The sequence below is a fragment of the Microcebus murinus genome, chromosome 20 (assembly GCF_040939455.1).
Source record: "Microcebus murinus isolate Inina chromosome 20, M.murinus_Inina_mat1.0, whole genome shotgun sequence".
NCBI lineage: Eukaryota > Metazoa > Chordata > Mammalia > Primates > Cheirogaleidae > Microcebus > Microcebus murinus.
In genome coordinates, this window is record NC_134123.1 from 20,408,848 (window position 1) to 20,433,241 (window position 24,394).

Below are 24,394 nucleotides of genomic sequence, written 5' to 3' on the forward strand. Positions count from 1 at the left end.
ACACCTTGCGAGTGACCCGTGGCTGTACCCCAGCACGTACCAAACTCTGCATCTGGTATCTGTGGGTTGGTCTTCTTCATGTTATTTTATTTTCTAATTTTCATCATTTTTTTCCCACTTGGAATTCTTGGCTCAAGTACTCCAGTCTGCAACATTTCTGCCTCTTTTTTTTTTTTTTTTTTGGCACTTGGAGGGATGCTACATGGGTTGTGGGGTTTGTTTTATTATTTGCCCGAGCAGAGGCACATATGGGCTGAGCAGTTACCTTGACAAGCGGTCAGAGTAGATTTAGCAAACACTCTTGGAAGCAGCTGCCTTTCCCATCAATGCTTACTTGTTCTCGGTAATGAAAAATGATGCTAGCATCCATTAAAAAGGAAAAGGCCTCCTCTTGTAAGCTCTATCAGACAAGCGAGCACTTGTTGTGGAGTCATCTGCAAATGCATGTGACCTGGAGACTCTGTGGGAAATGCCTAATTCTGCAGCTTTGGCTCCCAGCTGTTCTTTCGGGCTGTTTTAGGAGTTTTGTTCCAAATGTCAGAGGCAGAGGGTCCCAGCTTTTTCAGCACAACCCACACTTGGATGTGGTGCAAGCTGCATATTCATTCCCTGTAGAAGAGGTTTCCAGATCTTGTTCTTGAATTATTGAATGATTCAAAGATTCCGAATTCCGCAACAGTTTTCCTGTGTCAGCCATCGCTTGGGACTATGGCCCTAAATTGGTACTTATTTGTATCTGGGTTGTTTTTTTTATAGAGAATAAGTCTAGGCCAGGCATGGTGGCTCACACCTGTAATCCGAGCACTCTGGGAGGCAAAGGTGGGAGGATCACTTGAGTTTAGGAGTTTGAGACCAGCCTGAGCAAGAGGGAGACCCCATCTCTATAAAAAAGAGAAAAAAAAGGAGCTGGCCAACTAAAAATATACAGAAAAAATTAGTCAGGCATGGTGGTGCATGCCTGTAGTCCCAGCTACTTGGGAGGTTGAGGCAGAAGGTTCACTTGAGCCCAGGGATTTGAGGCTTCTGTGAGCTAGGCTGCTGGGCAACAGAGTGAGACTCTGTCTAAAAAAATAAGAATTATTATGTCCTCTCTTTTCCATCTCCACTTTTTCATAGTTTTGCCATTATTGGGTGCCTGGATTGTGTCCCTTTTGAACTATGGGACTTTGACTCATGGAGTCCTCCTTAAGAGACCCTAATAACTGTATTTATTACTGGTTCGTTGAGATGTAGCTTATCATACAATGTACCCACTGTAAATGTGCAGTTAGATAATTTATATCAATGTATACAGCTGTTCAACCATCACTATAAACCAGTTTTAGAGCACTTCATCACCTCCCAGGTTCCCTGGGCCCCACATTAGTCAAGCTCAGCCCAGCCCAGCCCCAGACAATCATTGATCTGTTTTCTATCTCCAGTTTTCTAGAATTTTCATATAAACGGGCTCTGTAATTTTTTGTGAATGGCTTATTAGTGTTTTGTTCCTTTTTCTTGCTGAGTAGCTATGCCATATTATATTCATCCTAATAACCTTATAGTTATTAGGATGAATGAATAAATGTGAAAAATTAAGCAAATTGGACAGGTAGATCTTTAAAAATATAATAACGTCCAGACCCTCATTTTAGAGAAACAGGATATCCAGGGATGGAGGACGGGGAGTAAGTGAGTTAGGAAAGGGACTAGGATCCGACGCTCTGAAGAGCACATAATCGGTGTTAGCCGTGGTTTCTCTGTGTGGATGGGCTCATGAGTATTTTGTGCTTTTGGTTTTCGTTTTTTAATTTGGTAACAGCTTTATTGAGGTATAATTCACATATCATACATAACATCCATTTAAAGTGTAGAATTTAATGGCTTTCGGTATAGTCACAGTTTTGCAAAATCACCATAATCAATTTTATAACATTTTCATCACCCCAAAATAAACCCCTCCCCCTTAGCTGCTACTGCCCCAGCCCTGGACATCTGGATCCAGTTAATCTGAGGCAGGGCCCTGGTCTGGGTGTTTGTAAAAAGCGCCCCAGGAGAGTCTTATGTGCGGCACGTGTTAGACCCTGGACAGAAACCATGTTAGGCAGTGTTTTGGTGAGTGCTTTATTTCACAAGTGGAAATCTAAGCTTCGGCACCACATCAGGGCCCTGGACCCAGTCCCCCACCTCTCGGGCCTGTCTGCTGCCCTTTTCTGTGAGGTGTCTGCAGGAGGCTGGTAGGGGAAGGATTTAGGTGCTTTGGAATTCAGTACATGGGGCCTCCCTGGCCTCTGGAACCCGACAGAAAGGAAAAGTGGGCAGGCACGAGGTAAGCAGGAGCCTTTTCTTTCTAATCGATAAGCAAACAGTTCCTGGAGTTGCCCAAACATTCCTGGCCACAGGAATGTTTCCTGGGCCACAGCCCATGAGAATGATCATTTATGGCCTCCGTACTAAGGCAGGCAGGAACGGGTGTATTTAGCACGCAGCCAGAGCTGGGACAGGGAAGCCCTCCCGACGTGGTGTGGGAGCCAGAGGGCCTCCCCGTGCTCCTTGTTCTGTTTGAGGAAACCAAACAAGTTTCCCTCCCCGAACCAGGAAGGGAAGAAGTCCCCCCTACCTCCACCTCTGCAGGAGGCCAGATGTTGCTGCCAGCTGCTTGCCATTATGGAGTTCAATTGCCCCTCGCCCCCTTAAAACGAATTGAGATGCGATTCCTTGCCAGTTAGTGCACCACTCTGGAAAAATGAAACCAAGCACTTGGTCTGGAATTGAGCAGACAAGTAGCCCAGCTTCTCCCCCTCGCCCAGCCCGCTGGAGCCCTGGCCAGGCAGGAGTTTTTTAAGGTTTTTGTCAATGGGCACTGGCTGTTCTTGTACGGTCTGGGAGAGGCCTGCAAAGGAAAATGATATAAAACTGAGTTATTTTCTGGCCGTGTTGTCAAGAAGGGCATGGGAAATGGGAAGGCCCTCTGGCTCTTCTGGACTGAAGGGGCAGGAGCTACCCCTGCCCACAGGCCTGTGTGGGGCCCTGGTGCGAAAGTTACTTTAATTCCACTAGAACACCCACTAGTGATTCCAGCAGGCACACAACAGGTGTCAGTCCTCGAGTAGAACCTAGGAATGCTTCCGCCCACACTGCTGCATGGCTGTCCCCTCACTCCTGGGTGCAGCTGGAAGCTGGGGCAGGCTCTTCCAATGCCTTGTGAAGCCGTCCCTAAATGCTGTTTATTAAGTTATCCTGTCTTTTGCATAAAGCCCTTGGGACTCCCTTACCTGCTTATATTTCTCTATGACACTCTTCATTCCTGATACTTACTAATTTACTTGTTAATTGTCTCTTCTCCACTGGAATGCAAGCCCCATGGGGGTAGGGACTTGTTTGCTCATTGCTGTGTCTCTCAGGCCTTAGAACCATGCCTGGCCAAGAGTAAGGGCTTGGGAAAGGTTTGCTGAAGAAAGAATTGTTGGGCCAATCTCAGGAATGAGGTAGGGATGTCTCCCTTTTGCAGAGTAGGGAAACTGATGCTCAAAGGAGGTTAAAATAAATTAGGTAGCACCTAAGAAACAGAGCTGGGATCTGAACCTTAGTTTGACCCCACTCACACAAATGTGAAACTGTAAACATGTTTGCACTGGCTTTTAACCAGCTTCAGAAGTGCCATTTATTACCTTTGCCCCTGGCTGGTTCTGGTCAATATTTACGGTGTTTGTCTTCAGAGAAGGAAACAGCATTAGCCCAAGCAGAATCAGGACCTGGAAAGGAAAGAGACACTCACTGCCACTGCAGGAATGACCCGGAGCAGGAGTAACCTTAAAACAAGCGGGGAAAAGTCAAGGGCGATAGATCGATTTCCCCTTTTGGCTTTATTTACTCCCCTTTGGGAAGTAATGGGTTAATGGGCCTGGGCTAATTTTTCTTTAATCTTTGACCTCACTGTTTTCTCTCCCTGTACCCCTCCCCATGGTCCCCCAATTCCTCATTTGCTTTGATGGAAACAGAAGCCAAGGAGACTTCGCTCCTGCTTCTTGCTTAAGAAATGCTCATTGTTGACATGTGTCTTCAGGGTGTAAGTTAGTGAAGACAGAGACCATGTATGATTTGTTCTGGGCAAGGATGTTTTGGAGGGGTGATTAGAAAAACACCTCATAAGCTCATGCAGGCAGATCCCCCAGGAGCTGCCTGGCAACAAGGGGTGCAGGTGGCTCAGCCGCTGCCCTGGGCTACGCGCTGGGAGCCGTACTTGTGCAATGTGATGTTCCAAGCTGCTTATCTTCCCCGGAAAAATGCTTGGGGTTGAAGCTGGCTGTTTAGAGGAACTCTGACTGATTTTGGCTTATTACGCAAAGTGATGACATAAAGGAGAACATTCTTGAATCTGAAGTTCAAGACGTCCTCCTTTGCGTGCTGTAGAATATCCTAAGCTTTTTATGGGGCCTGGAACTGTTCATCAGAGGAGAGACAGGGAGTGAGTGTGTACAACGATGCTTTTGCTATAATACCATTCTCGTTCTAGTTGCTCTCCAACTGTCCCGTTCTTTTTTTGTGAACTGACTTCCTGGTGTCTATGCAGCTAGCAGTCTCACAAATGGCTCATCAGAATTAAGAGTCCGGCTGCCTGGTGGTTAGTCCAGGAGGTTGAGTCCTGACAGTCATACAGCCTCTCTGACTTCATCGCTGTGTGACTTGGCCAAGTCCTTTCACCTCTCTGATCCTCGGTTTCCTCATTTATAAACAAGGGATGCTAAATCCATACCTCACAGGGCTGCTGTATGTAACGAGGACATTAGATTGCTGTTATTGCCCATGGTTCTCAGTAGCAAAAGGACCCGTGTACAGTTAAAAACTTGTGAGAGCGGAAGAGACGGTCAGTCTTCCCAGTGGAACTTGAACATCCTCTTCAACATGTCCCAAATGGGAACAAACCAGAGGCCTGATTGTCCTTTCCCTCACATTGTTTTAAATGTAAAATTACATTTTCTGCTAGCATGGGTTCTCAATAAACCTGTAATGCTCACCAATTTCATCAACATCAAACAAAAGAACACATGGGCTGGGTACAGTGGCTCATGCCTATAATCCCAGCACTTTGGGAGGCTGAGACGAGAGAATCACTTAAGGCCAGGAGTTCAAGACCAGACTCGGCCAACATAACGAGACCCCATCTGTACAAAAATAATTTTTTAATTAGCTGGGCCTAGTGTCATACACCTGTAGTCCTAGCTACTTGGGGGAGGCTAAAGCAGAAGGAAGACTTGAGCCCAGGAGTTTGAGGTTATAGTCAGCTATGATGGTGCCACTGTATTCCAGCCTTGGGTGACCGAGTGAAACCTTATCAGTAAAATAAATAAATAAATATATATTTAAAAATGTTTAAAAAAAGAACACATGCTTCTTCCAAGGCTTTGGGTTTAAAAAAAAAAGAAAAAAAAACACATTCAAGAATTACCCAGTGTCATCTAAGAAAATGGTCAACCTAGAAAGATATTTTGTACAATGCTCCTAACTTGCGAGACCAAAACCTCCCAGCTAGCTAAATGCGGCTGTCTGTCGCCCCAGGGCACCTCTCATCCATCAAGTTAAACTTCTTGTCTTTTATCCCCAGTATTTAAGTTGGAAGGAAACTGAAGCCTTTAGTTTGGGGGTACCCAGTGGCAGCATGGCCACCAAGAGCCCCAGAAGGTTCTCTGATCTTGTCCTCCAGTTTGTATTGTGGGACTTTCTCTTCCTGAGGCTGAGCGCTCCAGTTCAAATGGTCCTTGCAATCAAGCTAAATGCAGTGTGCTTCCTGTCAGCTGCGGGGAATGCGTGTCTGATGACAGGGAGACAGTCCATAATGTGCCCCTTTGTGTGTGCTGTGGGCAAAACGCTACTGTCAAGCAGTTGCTTCTAAGAGACTGGGGTTATCCCGCTGGTTACCGAATAACTCAACTACGGTTAGCTGCCTTTGATAGCAGGCCCCTGTCCTTCAATCCCAACACCTTCTAGAAATATGTAGATGCTTTTGAGACTGTCTACCCACTCACATTCCAGTTCTGGGGCCAGTGGGAGGAGGAGAAAAAATGGGATACTATCGGTGGGGACTGTCGCACAGCGTGATGGCAATTCCAAGCAAGGAAAGTTGCTGAGCGCTCAAAGACTGCTTCAGGACCAAAAACTTCCCATGAACTTCAGTTTAATTTGTCGTTGAACTTCAGTCCTCTTTTCCAGGGCCCTCTGTTGAAAGCTACTACTAGACAGGCTAGAATGATGAATCACAACATTCAAGAGTCACAGTGTGTTAAAAAGTCATTCTTACTAGTTTTTTTTTCTTTTTTTTTTTTGAGACAGAGTCTCACTTTGTTGCCCAGGCTACAGTGAGTGCCATGGCGTCAGCCTAGTTCACAGCAACCTCAATCTCCTGGGTTCAAGCGATCCTGCTGCCTCAGCCTCCCGAGTAGCTGGGATTATAGGCATGTGCCACCATGCCCGGCTAATTTTTTTAATGTATGTATTAGTTGGCCAATTAATTTCTTTCTATTTATAGTAGAGACGGGGTCTCGCTCTTGCTCAGGCTGGTTTCGAACTCCTGACCTTGAGCAATCCACCCGGCTCAGCCTCCCAGAGTGCTAGGATTATAGGCGTGAGCCACCGCACCTGGCCTAGTTTTTTTTTTTTTTTTTAAATCACATTTAAAAAACAATTCTAACAAACAGTATAATACAAAGATGTATAAGGAAAATGTGCATTTTTTTAAAAAACTGCCTCCCAAGGCCGGGCATGGTGGCTTATCCCTGTAATCCTAGCACTCTGGGAGGCCGAGGCGGGCGGATTGCTGGAGGTCGGGAGTTCGAAACCAGCCTGAGCAAGAGCTAGACCCCATCTCTACTATAAATAGAAAGAAATTAATTGGCCAACTGATATATATAGAAAAAATTAGCTGGGCATGGTGGCGCATGCCTGTAGTTCCAGTAGGACTGCTTGAGCCTGGGAGTTTGAGGTTGCTGTGAGCTAGGCTGACGCCACGACACTCACTCTAGCCTGGACAACAAAGCGAGACTCTGTCTCAAAAAAAAAAACAAAAACAAAAAAATTGCCTCCCATAACTACATCAACCCCACTTCTTTCAACCTTCCCCTCACCTCCACCCCAATTACTGTTAACTCTGGTTGTACAGTTCATACTGTTCTAGACTGTCTTTTTGTTGGTGGTGGTGTTTTTGTCTTTTCTTTCTTTTTAATTTCAAAATATGAAGGGGGCACAAATGTTATAGGTTACATGGATCACTTTTGTAATACTTGAGTCCTGGCTGAAGGTGTGCCTGTCACCCAAATAATGTTCATGGTACCCATTAGGTAGGTTTTTGTCCCCCCACTACCCCCATTGCTTTCCACTGAGTTTGACTTCCCTCTGTGCACATGTGTGCTCATCAGTTAGTTCCAGTTTAATAGTGAGTACATGTGGAGTTTGTTTTTCCATTCTTGAGAGACTTCACTTAGGAGAATGGTCTCTAGTTACACCCAGATTGTTACAAAAAGGTATTAATTCGTCTTTTTCTATGGCTGAGTAGTACTCCATGGTGTACATATACCACATTTTATTAATCCACTCATGAATTGATGGGCATGTGGGTTTAGTCCACATCTTTACAATTGTGAATTGCGCTGCAATAAACATTCAAGTGCAAGTGTCTTTTTGATAAAATGACTTCCTTTGGGTAAATACGCAGTAGTGGGATTGCTGGATTGAATGGTAGGTCAACTTTTAGTTCTTTGAGGAATCTCTATGCTGTTTTCCAGAGATGTACTAATTTGCAGTCCCACCAACAATGTGTAAGTGTACCTTTCCCTCTGCATCCACACCAGCTCTATTGGTTTGGGATTTTTTGATAAATGTCACTCTAGCTGGGGTAAGGTGATACTTCTTTGTGGTTTTAATTTGCATTTCTTGGACAATTAGTACAGTGGTGTTCAGCATTTTTTCATATGTTTCTTGGCCATTTGGCCTTTCTTCTTTTGAGAAGCTTCTCTTATATCTTTTGCTCACTCTTCTAGATATCGGGCCTAGGCAAAGAATTTATGCAAAAGACCTCCTCAATGGTAATCCTGGCAACAACACAAATTAATAAATGGGATTTGATTACACTAAAAAGCTTCTGCACAGCTAAGGAAACAGTCAACAGAGCGAATAGACAACCTACAGAAAGGGAGAAAATATGTATAAGTTCCACATCTGACAAAGGGCTAATAACCAGAATTTATAAAGAACTCAAGCATGCAGCTGAATTGGAAGGCTATAAAAAAAAAATTAAAAATAATAAAAAATTTTAAAAAACTCAAGCAAATAAGCAACAACAACAAAAATCCCTATTAAAAAGTGGGTAAAGACATGAACAGATGCTTCTTTTTTTCTTAATTTCTTTTAGAAAGTTTATTATTTTGCTATGTAGACTACAGGGAAGAGATGGTTTTGATTTTTCTTTTCTTTTTCTGAGACAGGGTCTTGCTTTACTGCCCAGGCTAGATAGTACAGTGGCACGATTATAGCTCACTTCAACCTCCAACTCCTGGGCTCAAGTCATCCTTCCGCCTCAGCCTCCCAAGTAGCTAGGATTACAGGCACATGCCACCAAGCTCAGATAATTTTTAAATATTTTGTAGAGACAGTTCTCGCTAAGTTGTCTAGGCTGGTCTGGAACTCCTGGCCTCAAATAATCCTTCCACTTTCGCCTCCAAAAGTGCTGGGATTTTAGGTGTTAGCCACCTCACCTGGCCCTTAACTTTTTATCATGACAATGTTCAAATATACCCAGTCCCCATGTACTGATCCTCTAATTTTGACATTTTGTCTGTCTGGTTTCCTCCTACTTGCTGGCCTTAGAGTTTGCTGAGGCTCAGAGATAACTCATCCCTTGCTAGGATTGAAGTGGGCTTCCCAGAGCCTTCCTGGGGCTGGAGAGCCCCTCAATCTTTCCTATAATTTCCGATTTATCAGTCCGGAGGATCAGATTGCATGAAGAGATGAGTTTTAATGAGCACCTGGAAATTCAGGTTGGGGCTCCCTGTCACTTCTCAAAGGGTGGGGCTTAGCCAACCATTAACGATGCCCCAAAGCAGGTTAAGTGCCTTGCATCAAGTTATTTTGCAAAACCATTTACATTTTTTTAGGCCTCCACACTTGGCAAGTCCAATCATGCTTGTCTCAACTTTCACTGCCCAGATTTGGGCCGTTTAGGGAAAGGAATTCAGGGCAGCTCTTCTTCTCTGCTTACCTGACAAGCCCCCAGACACAGCCTGGCTGCCCCGTTACTTCTGCTGGGGCTGGGGGAGGGTTCTTTGAAAAGCATCTAGTTTTGCTAGTTTGAAGAGAAATTCCTAGTTGAAACTCAAAATGCCCATCCTTTAAGGACTTTGTGTTTTTTGTTGCTTCTGTTGTCATGTTACAGCTCATCTGTTCATTTAGCAAGAACTTGTCTTCTAGCTTGTCTACCCAAGTGCACAGAAAGAATAGTCATCTCTTCCACTTGTGTCGCTCTTCAGCTCACAGGATGTGATCACATTCACTGTCCTGGGTGATCGTCACAAAAACCCAGAGAGGTAGGCTCGACCTTTGCTGGAGTCCTTCATATTCCAGTAGAGAAAACTGAGGACCATACAGTAAAGCAATTTGCTTAAGGCCACTCAGCAAGAACACTGCAGAATCTGGGTTTATAATCCAGTTGCAGACTCTGCGAACAGTCCCCCCCACACACTTTTTTTTTTGAGACAGTCTCACTCTGTCGCCTGGGCTAGAGCGCGGTGGCTTCTTTGTAGCTCACTACAACCTCCAACTTGTGGGCACAAGCGATTCTCCTGCGTCAGCCTCCCGAGTAGTTGCGACTATAGGTTTGCACCACCACACTTGACTGATTTTTCTATTTTTGTAGAGACAGGGTCTCAGTTATTGCTCAGGCTGATCTCAAACTCCTGGACTCAAGGGATCCTCCCACCTCGGCCTCCCAGAGTGCTGGGATTACAGTGTGAGCCACCACGCCCAGCTCCAGCCTGTTTTTCTTGTCTCCTATCTTCCCGCCATTTATTACAGCTGCTCTTTGTTCACCCTATCTTCCTCCTCTCCAGTTTGGGAAATGACTTGTAGACCCAGCCTAAAGGGTGATAGTAGGAGTAAGGGCCTGGAGGGGATTTTTTTTTTTCCTTTAACAAATTTAGGTGAGGGAAGGTCAGGCAAGGACCAAGCTCCCTTCCTGTGAACTAACTTTCTTGGTTTAGTTGCTCAGTTTATTTGCCAGGTATAGCAGACTCCCAGCTACTACATGAGCGGCCTAAGATCTCTGCCACCCTTAGGATCTTAGTTTGGAGGCAGAATCCTCTAAAAATAGCCAAGGCCTTAACAGGGTCTCTCCAGACAGAGAAAGAGAGTGGGAGAGAGCCACCCATGAGACTAAGTAACCCCTGTTACAGGCCCATCCCACCTCTGCTATTTATTAGTATTGGGATGTTAGGTACATTTCTTAACCTGTCTGAGCCTCAGTGTCTCCTTAAAAATGAAGACAACTGATGGTTTTAAATACCTACCCTCTCACCCCAAGGGCAAGTATTTGGTCTTATTTTCTCTGGCCAGAGCAGTGCTGTTCTCTTGTTTGCAAGAAATGTTTGCAAGAGTGACCCCTGGTGGAACTAATGAAAACTGCAGCCCGGCTATCACAGGTGGCTTCAGGGCTTTCTGGCAGAAAACTGATCCTCATGATTGTTGAGGTGTCTAGCATTGTAAAATGGGTGTAACAGCTGGAATTTTTACAAAAGAACACTTGGATGAAATAGAAATTCCACTGGAGAGATGAGGGACAATTATTTGAAAGGGAGGAAAACAGGCCAAGTTGAGAATTTCCTAGAATGAACTGTCTTGCCAACTGTTCCCTTCTGTCTGGAAGTCTCTCGAGCCAGATTCCTGTAAGACTGACTCCTTCAGGTCCCAGCTCAGATTCCTGTACCTCAGAAAGGCCTGCCCTCAACATTTAACATAAGTTATGGCTTCAGGAAACTCTCCCCTTGTCACTCTTGTATCATCCTCTTTCATAATATTTTAATTCCTTTGTGTCTAACACATATCACTACCTGAAAGTACTGGTTTCTGTATTTGTCTATCTTTTCCTCAATAGAGTAAGCTCAATAAGAGCAGGTGCTTTATCTGTCTTGTTTATAATTTGTCTTTATAGTTCAACACAGTGTTTTTGATATATAGTTTGGTGGCTACCTATTGAATGAGTCCTTTGGAATTCTGAAATATAGTGTAGACTCTTTTTACCATAGCTTCTCCAGCTTTGGGTATTAATACTTTTTAAAGTTTTAATACTTTAATATCAGTAGCTATAAAGCTTTAAGTTGCTTTGTCTCTGAGCCATTGGTCATATTCCTCCACCTAAGTAGTCCTTCTCTGTCTTTAGCATTTGTCCTACCACCCTGTATGGTCAGGTTGAAGACTGCTTCCTATGAAACCTTCATTATCTCGCTAAACTGACAGTGATCAGTTTCTCTTCTATGCCTCAGGTTGCAAACAGGTATTACCCTTAGTACCCTTAGTACAGGGTACCCTTAGTACCCTTACCCAGATACTAAGCTTGTAATCAGCACTCAGTAACTATTGACTTTTATCAATGTCTTTTGTGGAATAGTTATGGTGGCTGAATCAATGATTATTCAAAGTTAGATTTGTTTTATTTATAAAGGTTAAATAATGTTTCTTACGTGCCAGATGTTGTTCTATGTATCTTAAAACAACCCTTATAGATACTATCACAGACCTCATTCTACAGAGGACTGAAACACAAAGACGTTACATAACTTGCCCCCGGTCACAGAGCTAGTAAGAGGCAGAGCTGGGACTTGAACTGAGGCAGTTTGGTCCAGATTCTACTCTTAACCGTTGTGCCATGCTGGCTCTCTCTTATTATCTGTCACTGTTTAAATTTAAACGATTTATTTAAATGTAGACTATCCATAGCAGCTCACTGTACGTTGAACTCTAGCTTTCTAACTTTTGGACACAATAGTTATCTTGTTTCTGTCTCCTGGACTAGAGTGTGATGGTGTCATCGTATCTCACTGCACCCTCAGACCCCTGGGCTCAAGTGATCCTCCTGCTTTAGCCTCCCTAGTAGCTGGAACTATAGGCAAGCACCACCACGCCCAGCTACTTTTTCTATTTTTAGTAGAGACAGGGGTCTTGCTTTTGTTCAGGCTGGTCTCGAACTCCTGAGCTGAAGTGATCCTCCTGCCTTGGCCTCCCAGGGTGCTAAGATTACAGGTGTGAGCCACTGCAGCCAGCTCTGTCTCTGTTACTTTAATGGTCTGTTTTCATATTGGCAAGAGGCATCCAAAGGGAAGGCCCCTCTTGTTGATACTGAAAAAGAGAAGTTCCTTTCTATACAAGATGCTGTTTTCAGTTGACAAGTAGATGAGGAAAAAAAAAAAAAATCAGACCACCGTGAACAATGGCCTGTAATTGTGAAGCATATGCTGGTGATAACGACTCCTTTGATAGCTTTGTTGTTCTGTCGCCAGATTATGATTTGCTTTGCCTGTGTTTGCTTTTTGTGTCAGGCTTTTGGTGGGTGAATTAAGGTCGCCCTTTGGAGACATCTTTAACCTGCCCAATTTCCTAATCTCTGTGATTTCTGCCCTGCAGTGAGTTTTGAAGGATGCACTGGTCGGCCGAGGACAGTCTATTTTTCCGACGACTCCCGATTCAAAGTGGGCACGGATGGTGAGATCACAGTCAAACGGCCCCTCCAACTTCACAATCCAGAGACCAGTTTTCACGTCCACGCCTGGGACTCCACCCACAGGAAGTTTTCCACCAAAGTTACGCTGAAGCCAGTGGACCACCACCGCAACCATGACCGTGACCGTCACGTACGTTGGAATGTTTCTTAGAAGTTTGCTGTTGTTTTAGTCTACTGTCTAATCCCGGTTCTCAGCCTTGGCACCATTGATGTTTTGGTCTGGATAATTTTTTTGTGGTGTGGAGTTGTCCTGTGTATTATAGGATGTTTAGTAGCATCCCTGGCCTTGATTGGCTAGACACCAGTATCACCTCCACCAGTTATGGCAACCAAAAATATCTCCACGTGCTGCCGGGTAGCCCCTGGGGAGGAGGAAATCACCCCTCGTTGAGAAGTGTTGATCTAAGTGAGATAATTTTTGCTGGGTTGTTTTGTTTGGGTTGTTGTTGAGTTGTGGGGATCAGGTAGTATAGAAGAATGGGCAAAGGCCTGGACACTGTCTGGGATTGAACCTCAGCCCTGCCATTTACCACCCGAGTGACCTTGGAGGGGATACTTAACAGGTGTGTGCTTGAATGTCCTTATCTGTGAAATGGACGTGACAGTGAGCACGAGATGAATTAATACATGTGAAATGCTAGGAATATGCAAGGCGTATAATGAGTCTCAGTAGTTGTTAGTTCTGATCACGCTCCTCTTGGAGGAAGAATGCACAAGAGGCCGAGTCTCTGATGGTTTTGCTGTTCGTGTTTCCAGTGGGGAGGGTCTCCGCAAAGAAGTTGGCCCCGTTGGACCATAACCTCCATAAGATCCTTCCCCGTTGCATGTGCCGGGCCTGGCCATAGGTCTGGAATGGAAGCATGTATATCTGCCTAGGTTCCTGGCAAGAATGTTTCAGTGGGTTGTTGCCAAAGCCAAACGCCTTTGCCAGTTTCCAAACTGCTTCTGTGCTGCTTCCTACTAAAATGTGTCTCTGGGGGAGATTCTAATTGTATCCAGTTCACTGGCTTGGAAGTGTGGAATGTGTTGTATGTAAGTGCTAAGGCCTTTGAAGTTGGCGTCTATTTTTCCGCCCAAAGTCTCTTGAGATTCTTGGAACTTAATAGTCCTCCTGATAGATCTGATTTTTCTCCCTGGTGTAATTAGACCAGAAAAATGAGGAACGTAGTACTGCAGAACTGTATTAACATAGCCCTCTGACTCAAGTCTCCAACTGATCATCATTCATGTGAATAAGCTCAGCACAGCGAGTTCTTGCTGGGCAGCTGTGCGTCTCTTATGACCAAGAGACAGTTTTCAACTTGGGTCTTCAATTTTTCCTGCCCACTTCTACTAATTTTGCCTCTGTCTCCATATCTGTTATATCAGGATTGGGTTCAAGTACATATTATATAAAACCCCAAGTTATAGTGATTTATGCAAAATAAAGAAGAAGAGGGGGTAGAAATCTATCTTACCTTTCTTTTAAGTTGCATAAAAATAGATCCAAGTTTTTAATTCTTTCACTTTGTATAGGTGAGTTTTCTCAGTCTGGTATCCTGCTTTTCTGAGGGATGAATTCCATGTTAGTGTGTTTGGGCATGATTCCCCACAATTTCACACATGAAAATGTTAGTGTTATGTTTCACCAGCACAACATTCATCATTATTATCATTGACTGAAAATATCCTGCCATCCTGATGTCAGTAAGGCATGCTGTGCTGTTTGTCATCCTTTTCAATATAGCACATGAGTTTGCATTCATTCATCAATGCCCGTTTGCTCACCATGGCTGTGCGCAATGGCCATTTTCAGGCTTAGGGTACAGTGTTGATGGTCAGCTTCATACTTTGTTCCAGTGCTGGGGTCAAATCCCAATAAAACCGTAAATCATTGTTTTCCCACTAGTCCAACAATCATCTTCGTTATTTATTGAGCACTTACTATGTTTAGGCACTATTCTCAGTGCTTTATATGCAATACCAACATCTCATTTAATCTTTCCGACAATTCTACGAGGTAGCTACTAATTAATATGATCCCCATTCTAGACACTAGGAAACTTTGGTACAAAGAAGTTAAGTAATCTACTGTGGACAAGGGGGTGTCATAGTGAGCATTCAAAGCCAGGCAGCCTAGCTCCAGAGCCCGCCCTTGGAGACAAACACCAGGATGTGGAGGGGAGAGAAGGCATAGGTGTGTGTATGCACATGTGCACATGTGGCCAGCATGCAGGATTGGGGAAGGGGTCTGTGATAATGCCTGGTGACATCGCACATGTATTTGTGCGTCTTGAAACTTTATAAAAGCCAGGAAACAGGGCTTGAGTCGAACTTGGCAAACAGTGGTCAATAACTGTGAGTTAGTATTCTCATGTGGCAGGTGGGAGATGGAATTTTCCTCTGGAAGCTTTACTGCGTTACCGGTAATTACTTTAAAACACTTAAACAATTTGGAAGATATTTTCATTTCTTCTTCGGCTCTCTTATTTCCCTGCATGTGCATAAGGTTATCTTTATTGCAAACAAAAACTGTTCAATACAAGTCCCAAAGGGTGTTTTGGTTCCCATCTCAACAGCTTCTGTTATAACAAATGGAAACCATATAGATACAATGACGTTGAGAGATTTGTATTGATCACAGAGCAGTTCTTAGTACCAATTCCCAAAACATACTCATTTTGGCTGGTAACTCCACTTTGGGGACCTATATCCCCAGGAAAAGCATAAAAGAAGTAGAAAACACCTGAATATCGAGTTATTGAATAAGCTCTGATATTAAATCATCTATGTGTAATGTTGCTATTAAAAATGACAGATTGACCAGGCGTGGTAGCTCACGCCTGTAATCCTAGCACTTTGAGAGACCAAGGTGGGAGCATCCCTTGAGGCCAAGATTTCGAAACCGGCTTGGGCAATAGGGAGACCCTGTCTATCAAAAAAAAAAAAAATTTAAAAATTATCTAGGCATAGTAACGTGCCTGTACATAGTGTAGTCCCAGCTACTCAGGAGGCTGAGGCAGGAGGATCACTTGAGCCCAGGAGTTTGAGGTTGCAGTGAGCTAATGATGATACTCCAGCCTGGGTGACAGACTGAGACCCTATCTCAGAAAAAAAAAAAAAGGCATGTTGTATAGGCTTGAAATAACTTGTAAATTATAATATTAACCCCTCAAACCTGTAATTGGTGTATGTAAACTGACTTGAACTCTAGATCCTAAGAAGGATAAAAGGAGAACATGGTCTTCATTAGATAGCAGAGGAGTTCATTGGGTTTTGTTTTGGCTGTCCACTTTGGCGGGTATACATAATTTGTCATTGATAAGAGAATGTGTCATTGAGTTAAAAAACCAAACGCTGCCCTCATTAGACTGGGGACACTGGCTGGACAGGTTGGACTGTTAGAACCCACATATCTCTCCTGAATCATCTGGTTTGTTGTTCTACGTCTCCTTTCCTTTTAGGACCCTGCCTCTGGCGCCCACGCGGAAGTGCTCACGTTTCCCGGCTCCCGCCGCGGTCTCAGAAGACAGAAGCGAGACTGGGTCATCCCTCCCATCAGCTGCCCAGAAAATGAAAAAGGCCCGTTCCCTAAAAGTCTGGTTCAGGTAAGAGAAGCTCTCTATTTCTGTGGGAGGGATTTGGCAGAAAAGGACCAAGGAAAGGAGGGAAAAGACCCACTATTGGGACCCTTCTTTGCCAATTCCGTTTCTTTCTTTCTTGTCTTCAGATCAAATCCAACAGGGACAAAGAAACCAAGGTCTTCTACAGCATCACCGGCCAAGGAGCCGACATACCACCCCTTGGTGTGTTCATTATCGAAAGAGAAACAGGATGGCTGATGGTGACGGAGCCTCTAGATAGAGAAAACATCGCCAATTACACGGTGAGTATCTCTCAGAAGCTTGTGATAATGGGGTAACATCCATCCATTGGTTTTTGGTCAACCCATGTGGATCCCCAGATCAGAGGCTCTGGAAATGTGAGGAGCTTGACACCTCTTGACCTGTTGCTAAGGAGAAATGACAGGAGTACCTGGGACAATTTGGGGTTGTTAATTTTTTCCTTGTTGGGAAAAAAGGGAGGAGAGCCCTCATGCGTCATGCACAAGTCTAGACCCACGGTGTCACCCTGTTCTGGGGGCTGGAAGCCTCTGACCTAAAGGAAGAGGACAGTGATGACATAAGGGAGAAAACCCATCTCTGGGACTCGGCAGCCACATGAGCTCAGGGAAGCCAGGAGGTAACGCTCTGACACCAAATTCAGAGATAGCTGGGGGAAGCGGCAGACTGGGGTAGACAGAGCAAGTCTCACCCTGCATAAAGTAAGTCAGAGATTTTTAGACCTCCACCTTTCTCTCTAGGCTCGGTGTCCCGGTCCTCAGGTGGGAATTGGGAGGGCTGACCTAGTGGGCGTGTTCTCTAGCCCATGGGTCTTCCTTTGTCATGACTTCACTGAAGCAGCAGCAGTTCATTTGTGGGAGCAGTTCTCTGCCAGGGTGTCTCAGAGAGGGGGAGGGAGTGGAGGCCAAGGAGAGCCCACTCTGCTCTGGCCAGACCCCTTCTCCTGCCTCTTCTTCCTCGTCAGGGCTCAAGTCACCCCCACTTGGCTCTTTCAGCTCTTATCTCATGCTGTGTCATCGAATGGGGAGGCAGTCGAAGACCCGATGGAGATTGTGATCACGGTGACAGATCAGAATGACAACAGGCCCGAGTTCACCCAGGAGGTCTTTGAGGGGTCTGTCATGGAGGGTGCTCTTCCAGGTATATCCAATCATGAGCTAAATACCCAGAAAGACCCTTAGATTCTTTGGACCCCAAAGCGTTGTCCAACCCCAAAGGCTGGAGCTTGGGGTTAAGTCACTGAAGTTATGCTTCAAATGGACAGAGCTTGGAAGCCATTGTTGTGTGTGTGTGTGTGTGTGTGTGTGTGTGTGTGTGTGTGTGTGTGTGTGTAACATTCTACCTACAGAAACTTACATAAAATAAGAACAGTTTAAGGACAACCTTTCTGGTTAAGAGATAGATCCTTGCTGGTACCTTAAACATCTACATCACCTTCCTTGAGCATATTTCTTTTCTCTCCTCCATAAGGGAAACCATTGCCCTGACTTTTGGGGTAATTATTCTCTTGCTTTTCTTTATCTTTTACCATTTGTGTGTTACCTCTTTTCAAACTTTATATACACAGAATGGTACTATATGTATATTTCTGTGACTTCTTTCATTCAACTTTATACACATATGGTTCTTCTATGTGGTTGCCCATAGCAGTTGATTATTCATTTTCATTGCTGCATGGTATTCTCTTACATGGCTATTTTAATATTTATGTAAAATACTTTACCTATTTTACTGTTGATGAAAATTGAGGTTGTTTCAGTTTCTTGCTGTTATGAACAGTGCTCTCAAACATTCATAAGTATGTCTCTTGGTGCAGATACATAAGAATTTCCCTAGGATATATATCCATAATAGTAGATTGCTCATTTGTAGGATATGCATGTGTTCAACTTTACTATCATAAATGGTGACAAACTTTCCCAAGGTGGTCGAACTAATTTATACTCCCACCAGTAATATATATCCTGGAATTGTTAGACTTTATAGGTCTGCCAATCTGTTGAGTGTATAGTTATATCTCAGTGCAATTTAAAATTGTGTGTCTGTAATTACTGACGGGCCAATCGTCTTATATGTTTGCCAGGCATTTGAGTTTTTCTTCTTTATGACTTGTATATGCAAGTCTTTTGCCCTTGTTTTCTTTTCCTTTCTTTCTTTTTTTTTGAAATATATATAACAGCTGTACCTATTGAGTCTTAAGAGTTATTTGGATGTTCTGAGTTCTAGTCCTTTGTCAGTCACATGTGTATGAATGTTTTCTTCCACCTTAAAGGCACTAATCTCAAATGACCATTGTCATTTTTTTTTTTTTTTTTTTTTTTTGAGACAGAGTCTTGCTTTGCTGCCCAGGCTAGAGTGAGTGCCATAGCATCAGCCTAGCTCACAGCAACCTCAAACTTCTGGGCTCAAGCGATCCTCCTGCCTCAGCCCCCCGAGTAGCTGGGACTACAGGCATGTGCCACCATGCCTGGCTAATTTTTTCTATGTATATTAGTTGGCCAATTAATTTGTTTCTATTTATAGTAGAGACGGGGTCTCACTCTTGCTCAGGCTGGTTTTGAACTCCTGGCCTCGAGCAATCCACCCGCCTCGGCCTCCCATAGTGCTAGGATTACAGGCGTGAGCCACCGCGCCCAGCCTCAAATGACCATTGTTTTTCATGCAACCTGTGGCTGAGAAGCCAACTGCAGAAAATACTAGAATTAAAAAAAATTTTACACACCATTCCCTCAACATAAGAGACAGTAAAATGTTATATTTCGAGGTTGTTTATGCCCCACACCCTTGCCCACTTCACCCTCACCCAGTGTGTTTTGGGAAGGCGGAGTTTTCTGCACATTCTGTGTAATGCTTTCTTCCTCCCCTGGCACTTGGGGAAGAATTTTAGAAATTGGAGAACGGAGAGACTGTGACTTGGTACCGTCCCCTGGTCCCCTCCTTTCTCACTCAGGGCAGAGTTGGGCTGATAGTACTGACCAGGTCCCAAAGCACAGCCTGACTAAACCTTGTCCTCCAACGCCTCCAGGGACCTCCGTGATGCAGGTCACCGCCACAGACGCGGACGACGACGTGAACACCTACAATGCCGCCATTGCTTATACCATCCTCGACCAAGAGCCCAAGTTGCCTCACAAAAACATGTTCACCATCAACCGGGACACAGGAGTCATCAGCGTGGTCACTGCTGGGCTGGACCGAGAGGTCAGGCGTCAGAAGGACCCAGACGGAGGGTGTTGGAGGCAGATGCGTATTAGTTAAATCCCGTAGACAATGCAAACTCTGCCGCGGCCAGTTGTTAGTGTGGTGGTGGTCTACGCTTTGCACCTAAAATATCTGCCCAGAGGTTCTGTGCCTAGAAGGCAGGCAGGCTGACATTTAATCAGATGATCACATAATCCGTGCAGTGGGCTGGGCCTCAGGTGGCTAGCAGTCTTGGTCCTCACTTGGGTGTGTCCATCTCTCCGCAGACATTTCCCACGTATACCCTGATGGTTCAAGCTGCTGACCTGCAAGGTGACGGCTTAAGCACAACCGCAACAGCTGTGATCACAGTCACCGACACCAACGATAACCCTCCCGTCTTCAATCCCACCACGGTAATTCTGCAACTCCTTACGCGGTTTCCAGGGAAAGGCCTTTTTTTGTTCATGAACCGAGTTTCATGACTGCTCTTGGGCGAACTCTCTGAAAACTCTCCCCAGACTAGTGAATGTTAACTTTAAACTCAGAAGCAAGCATACTGGGGTGGCCATTGTCTTTGAATGCTTTTGTTCCGTCCTTGATCTGGAGCCACAGGATTGTGAATTTGCCCATGGCACCTGCTGAATCCATGTCCTCATGTTGCACATCTTTGTAGCAGATATTACCGGGTTTTATGTACTCATCGAACAAATACTTTCTAAATTTATACTAGGCAGTGTGTTAGACACTGGAGATAGAATCACAAACAAAGCAGACAAGGATTCCATTCTCACGGAGCTTACAGTCTAGCTAGGGAGATGTTAGCCAACTTACGAGAGTTAATGAATACTTATGTCACAAAATGTCCAGAGCTACATGGTCTACCCTGTCAGTAAAGACCAAGCCTCCTTTGCCGTGCTGGTCCATCATCCTTAGCACAAGGCTTCTATCCTCAATGTCACCTTGTGACCCAAAAGAGCTTCTGGAGCCCCAGTCGGTCTGTCTGTGCTCTGTAGGAAGGAGGCATGGGGCACAAAGTGCATTGTTGCCGAGCCAGGTTCTCTGATCAAAGACATATTTCTGTGACAACCCATTCTGCAAGTTTCACTTACATCTCATTGGCAACTGCCATCTCCCAGGGAGACTGGGAAGCGAAGTATCGGAGGTGGACACGTTGCTGCTGACAACAGTATAGTTAAGTGAAGGAGAGAATGGATATTTATTGGGCAATTTGCAGCATCTGCCATCCTAACCTAATCACTGAGTATAAGAAAGCTTCACAAAGACAGTACGTGACATTTCTAGTAAGACTTGAAAGAAGGTCAAGCAAATGTGGGACCGGGGAAGGTGGAAAAGTATTTTAGGCTGAGGGATCTGCATGTGCAAAATGCCCTGAGTCGAGAAAAAGCTTGATGCACAGGAAGATATGAAAAAACAGCCAGCGCCACTCAAGTGTAGTAACCAACTTAAAGCAGGACCTACAGGACCTTGTAGGCCGAGTTAAGAATTTTAGAATTTATCCTGAACACAAGGGGATGTCATGAAAGGGTTTTAAGCAGGGGATTGTAATGACCAGACTTCTATTTTATAAAGATAGCTGGTAAGAGAGCAGATGGGGGCAGGGGCTGGGGTGAACAATGGTTAAACCACAGTGTCTTGCACTTGACTAAGATCGCAGTCAGCACCTGGGCCGGTGTGTGCTAAGGGGCTCTGGTGGCCAGGGCCTTAGAGAGCGGTTTGTGGTGCTCATGGAGGAAGGTTCTCTAGTACTACCTGCTTCACTGGCATGGAACAAGGGGCTGCTCATGGAGTGGCCACTGCCTCCGAGACTTGTGCCCACACCCTGGCTTCTCTTCGTCACCTCTTCTCCTCAAAGCCTGGGGCTCAGAAAGGACTCCGGGCTCAGAAAGGACTCCGTCAGCCTCCTGAGACCCCGCTCCATGCCCAGTCTCAGCGTGTCATAATGACCCGTGGTTTCCTTTTCTCTGCAGTACAGGGGTCAGGTGCCTGAGAACGAGGCCAATGTCGTCATCACCACCCTCAAAGTGACTGACGCCGATGCCCCCGGTACTCCGGCTTGGGAGGCCCAGTACACCATATTGAATGATAAAGAGGGACAATTTGTTGTCACCACAGACCCAGTAACCAACGATGGCATTTTGAAAACAGCAAAGGTTTGTGTGGTGCCTGGCAAGATGCAGAAACCCCCACCCTGGCAACGGTCCACTCCCTTGTCCCCTAGTGTCTTGAGAAGTCGATTGCCATTGGCAGGGTGGGGGTGGGGTGGCTGTCCCACAATATGATGGATCAGGTGGCATTTGCTGATGGTCATGAGGCTCATGTGAGAAGTCAAAAAGCTCCTACATAAGATCCTAAAATTGAAGACTAAGTACTGCCTGCTATTAATAGGCTCTTTCCCAGAAACATTTGCCTCGCCCTCCCCCATTTCCAGTTTGCAAATGAGAGAGAATTTTTTTTTTTGAGACACAGTCTCACTCTGTTGCCGGGGCTACAGTGCCATGGCATCTGCCTAGCTCACAGCAACCTCAAACTCCTGGGCTAAAGTGATCCTCCTGCCTCAGCCTCCCGAGTAGCTCAGACTACAGGCTCATGCCACCATGCCCGGCTAATTTTTTCTATTTTTTTTTTTTTTTTGAGACAGAGTCTCACTTTGTTGCCCAGGCTAGAGTGAGTGCCATGGCGTCAGCCTAGCTCATAGCAACCTCAAACTCCTGGGCTCAAGCGATCCTCCTGCCTCAGCCTCCCAAGTAGCTGGGACTACAGGCATGCGCCACCATGCCCGGCTAATTTTTTCTATATATGTATTAGTTGGCCAATTAATTTCTTTCTATTTATAGTAGAGACGGGGTCTTGCTCTTGCTCAGGCTGGTTTCGAACTCCTGACCTCGAGCAATCCGCCCGCCTCGGCCTCCCAGGGTAATTTTTTCTATTTTTGATAGAGTCAGGGCCTCGCTCTTGCTCAGGGGGGTCTGCAACTCCTGTTCTCAAGCGATCCTCCCCTGCCTTGGCCTCCCAGGGTGCTAGGACTACAGGTGTGAACTATGGTGCCTGGCCTCAAATTTGCTGAATTATTTCAGAAGTGGGGCAAATAGGGCTGCTGTTTTTGGAAAATGTCTTAGAAAATTTGAAAACTAATAAATTGGGGGAGTGGCTTGTTGCAGTTAGTCAAAGAGCTAATAGATTCTGGAATAGCCCCGGAGCTTTGACCTCCTCTTGAGCATGTGAGCACCCAGATTTGAGAACCACCGGTATATTACTGACCAAAAAAAGCAACAGTTAAGGATTTCTTTTTTTTTTTTTTCCTTTTTAACCAACACAAAATGTTTGTTTTTGTTTGAGACAGAGTCTCGCTTTGTTGCCCAGGCTAGAGTGAGTGCCATGGCGTCAGCCTAGCTCATAGCAACCTCAAACTCCTGGGCTCAAGCGATCCTCCTGCCTCAGCCTCCCCAAGTAGCTGGGACTACAGGCATGTGCCACCATGCCCGGCTAATTTTTTCTATATATATTAGTTGGCCAATTAATTTGTTTCTATTTATAGTAGAGACCAGGTCTCACTCTTGCTCGGGCTGGTTTCGAACTCCTGACCTTGAGCAATCCGCCCGCCTCGGCCTCCTAGAGTGCTAGGATTACAGGAGTGAGCCACTGCGCCCCGACCTGTCTGCTTGTTTGTTTGTTTTTAATCTTATTACCCCCCCCCCCCCCCGGCTCTCTAGGGCTTGGATTTTGAAGCCAAGCAGCAGTACATCCTACACGTGGCAGTGACGAATGTGGCCCCTTTTGTGGTCACTCTGACCACCTCCACAGCCACTGTCACCGTGGACGTGCTGGATGTGAATGAAGCCCCCATCTTTGTGCCCCCGGAGAAGAGAGTGGAAGTGTCTGAAGACTTTGGTGTGGGCCTGGAAATCACGTCCTACACAGCCCTGGAGCCAGACAGGTTTATGGAGCAGAAGATAACGTGAGTGTGAGGATTTTGCAACTGACTTGCAGCAACTGGGTATTTTCATGTATATATAATTTTTTAACAAATATGTCATTATTTATATATATATATATGAATAATATATAGTTCATATAGGCATTTTATTATCATTTGTTTTTGCAAGACCTTTCTCTTGTTTAGTTTATTTTTTATTCTCTTTTACCCCTGTTCCCTATACCTTTTCCTGTCCCTCCACAGAGAACTATTCTAGATCTAATGTGCCTGCTCTCCTTGAGCTCATGTAGTGTAGCAGGAATGTGATTTGAATTTACATACATGGTGTTATAAGCAGCTTACTGTTCCTTCTCTTTTATTTTGTTGTTTTATTGTGTTTTTTTGTTTATTTGGTTGGTTTTTTTGAGATGTTGCCCAGGCTAGGGTGCCGCGGCGTCAGCCTAGCTCATAGCAACTTCAAACTCCTGGGCTCAATTGATCCTCTTGCCTCACCCTCCTGAGTAGCTGGGACTACAGGCATGTGCCACCATGCCTAGCTAATTTTTTCTATATATATATTTGTTTTAGTTGTCCAGCTAATTTCTTTTTTTTTTTTTTTTTTATTTTTTATTTTTTTTTTTTTTATTTTTATTTTTTTATTTATTTTTTTTTTTGAGACAGAGTCTCACTTTGTTGCCCAGGCTAGAGTGAGTGCCGTGGCGTCAGCCTAGTTCACAGCAACCTCAGACTCCTGGGCTCAAGCGATCCTTCTGTCTCAGCCTCCCAAGTAGCTGGGACTACAGGCATGAGCCACCATGCCCGGCTGATTTTTTTTATATATATATATATTAGTTGGCCAATTAATTTCTTTCTATTTTTGTGGTAGAGACAGGGTCTCGCTCAGGCTGGTTTTGAACTCCTGACCTTGAGCAATCCGCC

General features: G+C 44.9%; 1 protein-coding gene across 1 annotated transcript in view; it reads left to right on the forward strand.

The window, feature by feature from the left end:
- Positions 1–24,394, forward strand: part of CDH1 (cadherin 1) — a 71,574-nt gene that overhangs the window by 33,984 nt on the left and 13,196 nt on the right. The window contains exons 3-10 of the mRNA XM_075995743.1: positions 12,640–12,866; positions 16,180–16,323; positions 16,446–16,601; positions 17,334–17,478; positions 19,364–19,539; positions 19,806–19,934; positions 21,510–21,692; positions 23,253–23,497. Of these exons, the coding sequence (XP_075851858.1) occupies positions 12,640–12,866; positions 16,180–16,323; positions 16,446–16,601; positions 17,334–17,478; positions 19,364–19,539; positions 19,806–19,934; positions 21,510–21,692; positions 23,253–23,497 (1,405 nt within the window). The remainder of the gene's footprint in view (positions 1–12,639; positions 12,867–16,179; positions 16,324–16,445; positions 16,602–17,333; positions 17,479–19,363; positions 19,540–19,805; positions 19,935–21,509; positions 21,693–23,252; positions 23,498–24,394) is intronic.